Here is a 12,675-nt window from a genome sequence, read left to right as displayed (position 1 = left end):
ATTTCCTTCATTCGAACATCTTAGCTTCTGTATAGTATATCTGTATATATACATATCATTAACAATATTAAAACATGAATAATATAAACGAATAACAAAAAAACCTAGCTTTTCTGTGTTTTATATGCTTAATTTAATATGCTTAATACATATTGAATTGCAAGAGAAATTTTTTTTTTCCTACGTAATAAAAAAACTCTATATAAATGCATTCTTCAAACTGTAAAATTAAATATGACGTTTAATAAAAAAAAATCCTTTACAAAATGTCTTTTACCTAATTTTATGTTACGATACATTATATCTAAACCCTCCACACTTATTGATACGGTATCAACATTTTATTACCGACACATAGCTATCTACTGTTATAATACTCTTCTAAAATTAACAAAATTTATTAAAATTAGTAATATCCATTCAACTAAAACAACTTTACCGGAGAAAATTACATACTAATAACTACGAATTACGGATCAAACATTGCCCAACAGAATATTTGTTTCAATAATATATAAAAAAAGGGCAAAAACTCGAATCAAACCATTTGCGTTAATAATCGTACAATTAAACGCTTTAAACTCACAAGCACATACAGTCTAAATACATAAACCTATACGCTTACATGAATTAACTTATAAAACGTTATATTTGTTACCATTATACATGAAAGTATTTCTTGCAATTTCATTTTTCAACAACCGCTGTGCCACGATGTAATGAAAGCATGCACCTGCGCACAAGGTAAACAAAAAAGCCCAGAAAGTCCCATTTCCTCCAAAAAAACAAAACCATGCGCGCAATTACGCGCTATATTCGTGCAGCAGCGCTTAATCAATTGCCACAATCCGCTGCGCCACGACATGATAAAAGCGTGCACCTGCGCACACGATAAACAAAAAATTCCAGAAAGCTCCGCGCCCCTGCAAAGTACCTTCTCGCACTCATGCACATTTCCTTCGGAAAAACAGAGCCATTCGCGCTATTACGCGATATATTCGTGTAGCAGCGCTTAACCAATTGCCACAAAATACAGAGACCCGGCCGCCACTGCGCGTTATTCCCACGAACAAGCACCGCTTTCTCCTAAATATCACCCACAGAAACAACCGCGCACCAGCACCATAAGGTTGCACATATACACATTCCCTATCCTCATATTTTTTTCAGAGCCAAGCTCGCATTAACGAGAAATAAAAGCGCAGGAGCGCACGTCATTCTCCATGAAAAACCCACAAAAACCGTTTCTCCCCTTATTCTCACAATAACTTTCCATCTTCCATCTTCCATCTTCCTTTGTCTTTTCCCCCTTAATATCCGATATTAAAACCTTATAGTTCCGCTAACCCTAGCGCTGAGCAAAATCCCTCCGAAGAACTAATCATCACCGGTCACCACATCCTTCAAAGATCCCGTACAAAACAACGCCTACCAAACCCTCAGCTTTATTCGGCACCTCCTTCCGCTATCTTTCTCTAAGGTAAACCGTTTTTCTTTGAAATTTTATACAAAGGATTTATAAATTTATGTGATATTATATCTTTTATATTTTCATATCTGAATATTGTTGCTTCTACAAATCGTTTTTTAAGAAATATGCCTCCAAAAAAGAAATCCAAAAGGAATGCTTTATCCTCATCTCATGGGTATGATAAACACAAATTCTGGAATTCGGAAGCTCAAAGAATTTATGAAAGCACACTAGCTCGACCTATTATTCAAGAAAGAGGGATAGACATGTCAAGCCCTGACTATAGTTTAGTGAAAGAGATTATGAAACGAGGGTGGGTAGAATTGGCCAAATCACCAGCAGACGCTATCATTTCAATCGTTCGGGAGTTTTATGCAAATTTACGTGTGAAACACGAAGATCATCAAGTTTTAGTTCGGGGCAAGATAATAGTATTTGATTTGAGTACCATAAACATGGTTTACGATCTACCAATCCTCGAAGCTGATGAATATACTGAATACATAGCTGGAGATATAGATTATACTATAATCCTCAAAGACTTATGTATAAATGGAGCAGAATGGCGAACAAATCAAGGAATCCCAGTCACATTAAAAAAATCTGAAATGCTTAGAGACCCGAATACCTGGGCGTCATTCATTCTGGCAAGAATACTTCCTTCAACGCACCAAACAGAAATTACAAAAGACAAAGCCGCTTTGGTACATGCTATCACAACAGGGCAATCAATTGATTTAGGCAAAATCATTCATGGTTCAATACTTCGAACGAGCACAGGCCTAATCACTACTGGCCTCCCTTGCCCGCATATTATCACTGAACTATGCCAACATGCCAGTGTAACATGGGGTCCAGAAGAACAAGTTTTAAAAGCTAAAGCACCTATCATTGTATATCGTTTTAGACGGTTCTATGGCCAAGCAGAAAGCATAAGGCGCGACGAAAGAGCGGCATACAATCAACGTGCTAAAGATCGCCAAGAGCCACGCCTACCAGCATTGAGCAGAGTACCTCTAGGAGACCGGATAACAAAAATAGAACAAGCTATTAAAGCACAACGGGAAGAGCTAGCAGAGCACAAACAAGTAACAACCACATTCATGGCTTATATGGTTAACTTTACCTCGGTTCTTGCACAACACTTTCCACCAACTACTTCAACAGATGCACCATTTCCTCCACCACCACCCTGGACACCCCAACATCAACTGTTGTACACTTCACCACATCAATCCATAGATGAAGCTATCCATGACGCTGACAATGACGACTTAAATAACAGCTGTTGATGATCAATATACGAGGTATATATTCTTATTTCCTTTTCTTTCCTGCACTTTAAATGTTTACCATTTCATGTTTAGCACTATCTGGTTGGTGCAAAAAATATAACCAAAATACTCGGGAACTACTAAAAAATATCAAACAAATGGTTTCTTAACTACCTCTAAATTTGTTACTAATTTTCCAAATCCGCATTCATCTATACAAGTGCTCACAACATTAAAATGACTAATTCACTCTATCATATTCACTAATAAACCTCCTTAGGGAAAAAAATTGTATCATACCTATTAGCAAACAAATCACATACTTTATAACTTAAGCACCAAAATTCTTACATTCAATACCTTTTTATTTACAATTCCATCGCAACTTAAATACATATTAACAGTTTTTTATTTTTACCATTAAAACTCACCATATTAACACTTAAAATAAAAAATAATTTCTAGCGTTTTAAAAACATAACACATGGTTCAAATATATTCAATAATATGATGACTAACCATTATGTTATCAAACATTCATGTATACCCTTGCACTTGTCAACAATTTAACCCATCTAAGTTACCTATGTTGAGCTGGACAGAAACAATCATTCCATGTGTCATACCCCATCTATGACTCACCCTTTTCCATGTACTATATATAAGCTTATCTACTGTCCACCATTTTACAAGAACTTACCACATCATCTGCACATTTTCCTTTCAATATCTAAACCTACTGTTTCTAAATCAATTCCAATGGAAAACACCCCATGCTGTGACTGTATCGACTGCATTTAATGTTAATACAACTCTCTGTTTCAGAAAGAGGTCGAAGAGTTAATAAAAAGATTTTACTCAAACCCAGTATGGGCAATCATCTTACGAAGAGTACTTACCATGGAATCAAAGCTTTTTCTCTTACTAGACTATGCAGCCGACATTGAAACCGAGCTAGATATCAACATCGTCCGCCAAACCCAGTATGTGTATTAAACAAATACTAGAACAACTATATTGTAGTATATAAATCATTTAATTCAAAAACATTTACATTGACCTACTAACAATTATAACATATTTCCTATAGAAACTACATGTTAAAAATTTGCCTTTATTTTGTGATTTTTATGATTACTTGCCTTTCCTCTGTTACAGTATATAAATAGCTGTGTTACATGTTATTGGCATACCTTTAATTTACCCATTTTACCTATTCTCAAGCATACTAAGATGTTTCTGACTTTAACATATTATTAGTGAACTAACTAATGCCTAATTTATTAACTCTTCATCAATAAATCATATATAAACCCCTTGATTAACAGATATGCTCATTAAGTACCAATATACAATATAGCTTATACAGATGGATTATTGTTTGAGATTACTTACAAGCTGTAATCTCTATTTTTTATTAGGACCATTAAATTTAGTAAATCTAAATATTTTCATGAAATGCTTAGATTTAATGATCTAAAATGATATGACTAGATTTTCTTGTTGTTCTTTTATAATTAAATAAATTTTTACAGTGCACCGTCATTTATTATACTAGAATTTAACGCACTTTATTATGAGCATTGTTTTTTCCAGGAACAACCCCACAACCATGCACGAGGGATGAAGTGCTCCCGTAATAATAGGAAAATAGCTAAGGTTTTTTTGCTTTCTAAGTGTCTGGTGTCTAAAAACGTTAGATACAATATATGTAAGTTGACACACTGGTACATATTTATTAATATTTTGACAGCAAAATTCAACCAAACTATTGCTTATTTCTTAGCTTTAGCAAAAAAGCACATATTAACAAATTTAACAATGTATTAGTTTTAGCTTATACACACATACAAAAAAAATTAGGCCTCTCCATATTTTTTCCCACATTTCATTATCTAAACAACTTTAAAACTTATGATTTTAGGAAAAACGAATGTCAAATTCAATTTAAAAAAATAAAATATATATGTAAAACCTATTTACTATTAAACCCTCGAATTTCTTTTAAATAGTAAAAAAATTAAATTCCCACTGATATATACAGAATATTCACTCCTTATTTTTTGTTAACGCAATGAATCATTTTTGTCATTTTTAAACACCTACGCACTAACTTTACACAGACTTACCAAGATATTTTTTTTTTAATTTTAATGTTTTTAAACATATTTTATAATTTACTTCCAAGAAAACCATTACTCAAACAATATAATTCATTACTTTCCATTAAAAAAATTCAAATATCAAAAATAATTCATATATATAAAATAACGCCCTATGATTTTAAGTATCTATAATACTACATTTTCTGCTCCCTATGTTTACCATCTTTGATTTTTCATGCCCAAATAAATCCAACTTAATATTTGCTTTAAAGCATCAAGTACATAATGTTTCCTATATTGTTTTGCTAAAAAACTACAGCTGGTTTAATTTAGTTTTATCTACATAATTGAACTACATTAAAAATAAAAAACCATAGAATTAAACATATATAAATATAAACACAAATTTATTATCTTTAAAACACAAACAAGATTTATCATTTATTACACTAAAACTTGGGTAAACACCTCAAAAATTTGAGGTCTCTATACCTAGTATTAACAGAAACGAGTTTTTTTTTTTTTTTGGTTTGGAAGAAAGGAAAAAAATACATATGTTAACCCGAAATGAGTTTTTTTTTGGGTTTGGAAGAAATTTGGGTTTAATTTATTTTTAATCCGTCAAATCGGTGAGTCAACCCATCCCACCTCGTTTGACCCGTCTAACGGTGAGAACAGGTGGTGCTTTGGTATATCCTTTAGCCTGAACAATCAGCCTACCACTATATTAATGCAAGAATTTTCTACAGCGTTTCCCTCGAAAATATGAAGACAAGGCTCAACACCCCGGGCCCGAATTTCCTCCAGTTTCCATTTTCCGATGGGACACGAAGACAAAATCACAGCCCGACGCCAAGAGCATCGTCTTCGCCTCCTGAAAATATCGAAATAAGGGTGTGTACGAATCGGACGTGCCGAAAGCAAGGCTCGTTGGATGTGTTGCAGGTGCTTTCAGGGATTGCCCCTCCGTCTGTTGCGGTGAACTCTTGCGGCTGCCTGGGTAAGTGCGGGCTGGGCCCGAATATCGTCATTTTGCCGGAGGGTGTTCTTGTTGGGCACTGCGGGACCCCCAAGAAGGCAGCGAATACGATGTCGTATGTTTGCGGGATTTGTGATGATGAGGTGGAGAATGGCGCGATCAAGTGTTTAGAAGCTCTGGCGTTGAGGAAGAGAGCCGAGGCTGAGATGGAACGGGGCGATTTCTCACAGGCTAATACTTTACTCAGCCAGGTTCCTTTTACAGCACGCGTGTAATAGATTAAAACTTTTATCTGTTTTGAGGTTGGGGCGAAAGAAGGGGTGACTGATGTAGCGTAAAGCTTCTTGAATTTGGATGACATTATCTGTAATTTGGTATTAGAAACAAGCAGGAGTTCTAAATATTGCTTGCTCTACAATCCTTGATGCTCCTGCGTCAAATATAATATCTAAGGAATAGGGTGATCTATTTATTTTAGAAAGATTAAGATAAGTTTGTGATGTATTCATGTTTTCTGATATCTAAATTAGTTGATTGGGACTTGGTGATGTGTTACAATTAATGGTATGCATAAATATGAAAAAAATATATGTATATGTTTGAAAATCAATGGCTAAATTTGATAATAAATTTCCATGGCCGGAGTTGCTGGGATAAACAAAGATGATACACCATTGCTCAAAGAACTGTTGTGCTGATATAGCATTTAGTGACTCTAAGTGATACGATACTTCGTTTGTGCAACTAAATGCTTGTATATTTTGTGTTGGATTCACACTTGATGTAGAAGCTTAGAACCTTAAGTTTTGTTGGATGTGGATATGTCTTTCTGTTGTCGCTGGTTCTGTATAGGAATCTAAATTGAACATTTTGGCTGTATAAGCTCAAGGGCAGTGTAGAGAGGCTGATAATCACATTTATTTTGTTTTTGTAGGCTATAGATTTTAAACCATTTGGTGGTGCCCATACCCTTTACAAGAACAGGTATGTGGAGCTTTCATTTTGATCCAAAGAACGAGATTTTAAGTGCCCTCATAAGAGCATCACTTTCGAACATCTTGTTTTTGTTATTTTCGATTGAATCATGCATCATGGCGTTAATATGTTGAAACTTACTACTTCACATTTTAACTTACTGGAAGAATATTTTGAACGCATTAGAAGGCTCATATGACCATGTGTTCCTCTCCAGGTCTGCAGCAAGGCTGGCAATGGGTGACTTATCCGGAGCACTTGAGGATGCTAAAAAGGCTTCGACACTTGCACCCCACTACCCTCAGGTCAGTATATTTTTTATTGATATTATCGAAGTTGAGGAATCATTGCTTTGGCTACAAAATTTCAATCAAGATCTCACTGCCTGTGTTTGTTGTTGTTTATACTTATTGAAAATGTCGAACCTACGAATTTTCTGCTGCTACTCTGATTGATTTGAAAATTTTGGGTATATTATTGCAAGAATCATAATTACATGCACCTTCAATTTATAAATACCAATGTTTTTATCTTAAAAAAATTTGTCGCCATCCTTCAATCATTTAGTATTAAAACAATATTGTAGCTGAATATAAATGCACACCACCTAATTTAATTTTATTGTAGTTTCCCTTTTTTTCATTACAAAATTTAAAATTAACTCAGGGATGTACACGTAATTTACAACTAGCCATTTCAGAAGTAAATGCTAAAATACATTATTTTTTAAAACCTTATGTTTTGCGCGTTAGGAGAAACCAATTTTGTAGATTGATTTAATTTACCAGAAAAAAATTCCTTCAATACCTTGTCTCAAAAGCTCCTTGAGAAATAAAGACAAGAAATTTACTGTCTCGATTCGCCAACCTCACTTTTCTTGCAACCCAGTTTTATTATTTCCAGCTTGACCCCAAACTTACATGTGAACGAACCTGTTAGTCTGATCTCTCTTTTTTGTGCTTTCTAGTTATCTTCTCTTCAATATGATCATATTGTCATTTGAAATCCAATTGATCATTTTGTAATATATTATGTGCAGGCATATATTTGCGAAGGTAATGTTTTCATGGCCATGGATAGATTTGACGCTGCTGAGGAGTCCTATTCAATTGCTTTAGAGTTGGACCCATCTATTCGTCGTTCCAAATCATTCAAGGTACTATCAACATCTACGTTCTTCGGATGTGATATTGCTACCTGAAGCTAACCTAAAACATACTAGATTTTTTTTTCCTTGTATACCTTCGGCCGAAATATCCATATACGTATATATATTTTAAATATACTTTGCAAAATTTAAATAAACCAACCTATTATTTGAAAATCTAAAAAAAAAACGCAATTCAAAACATCAAATCGTAAACCATCAAACAAAATCTAAACTAGCATTTTTTAAAATAGTAAAACTCTTAAATCCTCTCAAAACCTCTTAAAAGCATAAAAAAGTCATGCACGTAATCAAATATTTAAAGTAATCTTAAATCATATAAGTGCGGAAAAACTAGCAAAGGTTCTCGGGTTATGTGCACCATCAGCTCATCTAGTTCAACCATCAAGTCCTACATCATCAACCAAATCATGCTCACCTGTATCGATCACAGACTCACTAACCTTAACCATGATAACAAGTAATACATATACATTCACGAAATATCATAAACTTTCAAAATAAATATTTTAACTTTCATTACAGCATTCAGGGATTGATGTCAGGACGTCTAACATTTTTCAGGTGTAAAATGATCGTTTTGTCCCTGAAACCGTAACTTTCTCAATTTACCCTTGTACATTAAAACGACGACCCGAATCCATCCAAACATAATATAACACCTTAGAATACACACATAAATATTTATTAAACGTAAACTTAAGCTCCTCGTCTAATTTTCCAATTCGTTTTAAAGTTAAGCGTACTTCTCGGTTTTAACCGGAATTGACTCGAAACTTAACCAAGCTTGAACCATAGCTTATTAACACCTAACCATACAACCTAAATCAAGCCAACTAAAACCCTTGAACAAGCCTAGAACAGCCACTGAAATTATGCACTCTTTTCTTTTCTTTTTAGAAACCCTAGCTCTAACAAACCCTATGGCCCTTCGTCCCTAGCCTTTCACCAACCTGTCCAGCCCCTATGCAACCATCCTAGGACCATACCCGAGCCCTTAACAAGCTATTGGACCAAGCCCTACAGCCCATGCACGAGGACAAACCCGCGGCCACTCTAGGAAGTGCTCTAGCCGTGCACCTACCTTAACCAGCCCCATCAGCCACCCTTGGACCACCATGATTCATGGCTAGGACCCTCACGAGCCCAGCCCTTCACCTGGAAAGCACCACGCTCAGCCCCTTCTCTTTTTTTCCAACAAAACGCAAACCCTTGCCCTATAGATCCCCAAATCGTATAGCCATTCCCTCATGCGTTCCAGCCTTGAATTGTGCTCCTATGTACTCTTAAAACATGCTGAAAAACGTCCTATCTAATAGCCCTACTGTGAGGCCCGGGGCCGAAGAGGGCGGGGGGTGATCGCCGGTGCCATCAGTAGTTGCACGGACAATGAGCGGCTCCTGGCAGGCTTCTAGGTGAAGGGAACATGAATGAACCGAACCCACACGGGAATGAGAGGGATTCCGAGACTGTTCAATGTAATGGACTGTACAGTTGAAGAGGGCTTAAAAGATTTGATTTGTACTACTCATATCACGAAGGTGCATCTTCTTTTGGGTAGCTCATCACATAAGAACTCCAAAGTTAAGCGTGCTTGACTTGGGGCAATTTTGGGATGGGTGACCTCCTGGGAAGTTTCCCAGGGTGCGTGTGAGTGAGGACATAAGCACGCTGGAAAGACTCGTCGTGGTACAGTGAGGACAGTCGTCGAATCTGGGGCGTTACAAGTGGTATCAGAGCCGACCTCTCTTAGTACGGTGTGGTTCGGGGACGAACCAAGCGGAAGCTGGTGGGCATGTGAGGCCCGGGGCCGAAGAGGGCGGGGGGTGATCGCCGGTGCCATCAGTAGTTGCACGGACAATGAGCGGCTCCTGGCAGGCTTCTAGGTGAAGGGAACATGAATGAACCGAACCCACACGGGAATGAGAGGGATTCCGAGACTGTTCAATGTAATGGACTGTACAGTTGAAGAGGGCTTAAAAGATTTGATTTGTACTACTCATATCACGAAGGTGCATCTTCTTTTCGGTAGTTCATCACATAAGAACTCCAAAGTTAAGCGTGCTTGACTTGGGGCAATTTTGGGATGGGTGACCTCCTGGGAAGTTTCCCAGGGTGTGTGTGAGTGAGGACATAAGCACGCTGGAAAGACTCGTCGTGGTACAGTGAGGACAGTCGTCGAATCTGGGGCGTTACACCTACCTTGCAGCCCCTTTGTGCATCAATACCAAGAATTTAAAAGCACGAAAATCAATGTTTTAACATGTACAAGCCATAAAAGCGAAAATATACAAGTGGAGATCATGTTTTTCATGCAATCATGTATAACACACATATTATGGTATGAATGATGAGTGAAGTAAGATTAAGGCGTGTCTTTGCGTATTTCACGCACGAAAAAAACTTGCGATGCGAGGAACGTTGACGGAGAGAAAACTTTGCTGAATTCCCTTCAAAAATCACGTGGATTTGCCTCAAAAACACGTGTGAGTATGTGTTGCTGATGGAGAGAGCAACAGTCCTAGGTCTCTTGAAGAAGTGGGCGTGAGTTTTGGATGAAAAAGGCTAGGGTTTTGGGGCTTTGTTTTAAATAAAACAATTGATACAATTTTAGGCCCAATAACTATAGTATATTAGGCCCAAGAGTATGTAGGTACAATATTTTGTTTAGGAAAGTTTTTGAAAATATGAGGCAAGTTCTCAAAAAGTCCTTATTTTCGTAAAAAATCGACTACCGGTTTAAAATACGATTTGACGCGTAAAAACATTTCGAAAAGCACCATTTTCGAAAATAACATTTAAAATATACGGTATTTTAAATGATTAAAAATAATCATTATTAAAATAGCATCTCCATATTATTTGATGAATGAGCTTTATACCAAACGAAGGGACTGGGGGGATTGCATAGTTTCCTCCAAGTTCACGAATCTCATCTCTTCAAAACATTATATATATATATTTTTTAATTTTGTTATTAAAGTTCAATTTGGACTCTGGTTGAGTTTGAATTTTTAGTTTCCGACATATTTCTTCTAACTTTTATCGTTTTTAGTTAATTTTTTTCACCGCTAGAGTTGCCTAAAGGACATTTAAGAATTGATAATCTTGTAGGGTTTGACGTACTAACATGTATTCCACTATTTTGATGTCAGGCTAAAATTGCAATACTTCAAGAGAAACTTACTCCTGCAAATTCTGGATGATTTCTGATATCTCTCGTGATGACGTAGAGAGCTTTAACCCACAAAAGCTTGGCTTCTTTTGTATCTCTGTGTTACTAACTGTCCAGTTTATTTTTGGTCTTTGTAGATGTTATATGTGACCAGCAAGTGCTTCTGTTCTTTGTAGTTGAAGCAGCCGTTGTTTTTAAAAATTTCAAGGACTGGAGTCCCGTTGCACCTCTTTACTTATGTAACCTTAAGACCTGTTGTCAATATTTTGCAATCGGTTGTCCTTCCCGTTCTTGTATTAATTCTTGAGTTTTGATCTGAGCTTATATTGTTAAAAGTAGACACTTGTTATGTACTGTTGCAGATAAGTAGTTGTCCATGCGGGAGAGCAACCCACACATTATGATAAGTAGAACCAAACCACCAACCAAGTTAGATAATAAAGAAAATTTTTTTATCAAATTAATGTTAAGTTTAGATTGTTATGTGATGGTAAAACAAACGACACGGATGAAAAATGAATCGAAATCTTTATTCCGCTCTTCCATGTTAATTGTCTACTATATTTTTGACTTTTTGTACACTGGAGAGATATTTTTTGGAAGGTCCAAAATGTAATAATGCAGTCCAACTGCATGCGAATCTAGGAAAACTAGAAAATGTTTAATTAAATAATTTTAATTGCATTGATGTGGTAGATATGTTTACATGTTTAAAATGTGTTTTTTTATTAGAATGCATAAAATCGTGTTTTAAGGATTATTCGAGATGCGATCGAGGAACGGAGATCGAGACTTTAAAGGGAAAATATTTTTATTAAATAATAATTTTTAATTATTTAACATATAGTTGAAATGTTCACTATTTTCTTTAAAATCCTACTGCTTTTTTTTTTTTTTGAAACATAAAATTTCGAACTTCCATTTAAATTAACTCAACATTTCCATAACCAAAAACTTAATTAATATTTAAAATCTCAAGTGCATAAAATCCCCAAATCGTCAATTAACAAATACATACGTTAACTTTTAAATGATCAAAACTAAACTTTAAAATAATGCATAGAAATATATAATAAATAATTATCAAAATATTTAAAACTTTAACTATCAAGCTAATCCGGAAAGTAATGTCCCTCGGGAGTGTACTGTCGGACTCGATCCACTCAAGTGTCAGCGCCTCCCTCAATCTCATCCTCACCTGCAACATTCAAACATAGTGAGTCTAATGACTCGCCACGTTCTAAACATGAGTAGAAAATAATACATGTACAACACATGCATTAAAAATCATACTATTATTCAAAATAAGTTATCATAAATTTGTAAATATAATTTAATCGTAAATAGTCAAATCATAAGGTTCTCAATCATTTATCATTTTGGATGAAGTTTGATCTTTGAAAGTGAGTAACTGTATCCTCTGGTCGACTGATAAGTCTTAGCTCACCATTGCGCATGGAGACGGGCTCTAGGTACGATCGTTGGGTTCCTTATGAGGTCTTATCCCATAAACGGCTAACTCAGGGGC

The 12,675-nt window shown here is 35.7% G+C and overlaps 2 protein-coding genes across 4 annotated transcripts; both read left to right on the top strand.

Moving 5' to 3' along the window:
• The first annotated feature begins 712 nt into the window (after nucleotides 1-712).
• LOC142539131 (uncharacterized) lies at nucleotides 713-4,501 on the top strand. 3 transcript variants are annotated; one of them, XR_012818830.1, is made up of 2 exons: nucleotides 713-3,728; nucleotides 4,342-4,501. XR_012818830.1 is itself a non-coding variant. In XM_075644410.1 (2 exons), exon 1 carries the CDS (start codon nucleotides 1,597-1,599, stop codon nucleotides 2,761-2,763), a length of 1,167 nt encoding a protein of 388 aa, XP_075500525.1. In that variant the 5' UTR covers nucleotides 713-1,596; the 3' UTR covers nucleotides 2,764-2,778; nucleotides 4,342-4,501. The 3 variants fall into 3 exon arrangements, 2 of the variants coding, with proteins under 2 accessions (XP_075500525.1, XP_075500524.1); XM_075644410.1 differs by having other exon boundaries at nucleotides 713-2,778; XM_075644409.1 differs by lacking the exon at nucleotides 4,342-4,501 and having other exon boundaries at nucleotides 714-1,480; nucleotides 1,593-4,332.
• Nucleotides 4,502-5,557: 1,056 nt separating this feature from the next.
• Nucleotides 5,558-11,485, top strand: LOC142541074 (uncharacterized). Its single transcript, XM_075647618.1, has 5 exons — nucleotides 5,558-6,080; nucleotides 6,764-6,813; nucleotides 7,022-7,109; nucleotides 7,844-7,960; nucleotides 11,128-11,485. The coding sequence occupies exons 1-5, from the start codon at nucleotides 5,616-5,618 to the stop codon at nucleotides 11,176-11,178; spliced, it is 771 nt and encodes a 256-aa protein (XP_075503733.1). The 5' UTR covers nucleotides 5,558-5,615; the 3' UTR covers nucleotides 11,179-11,485.
• The last annotated feature ends 1,190 nt before the right edge of the window (nucleotides 11,486-12,675 follow it).

Source organism: Primulina tabacum, chromosome 3 (genome assembly GCF_025594145.1).
Source record: "Primulina tabacum isolate GXHZ01 chromosome 3, ASM2559414v2, whole genome shotgun sequence".
NCBI classification, from domain to species: Eukaryota; Viridiplantae; Streptophyta; class Magnoliopsida; order Lamiales; family Gesneriaceae; genus Primulina; species Primulina tabacum.
The sequence above is the reverse complement of the archived record's forward strand: the minus strand, read 5'-3'. Positions and strand labels throughout refer to the sequence as shown.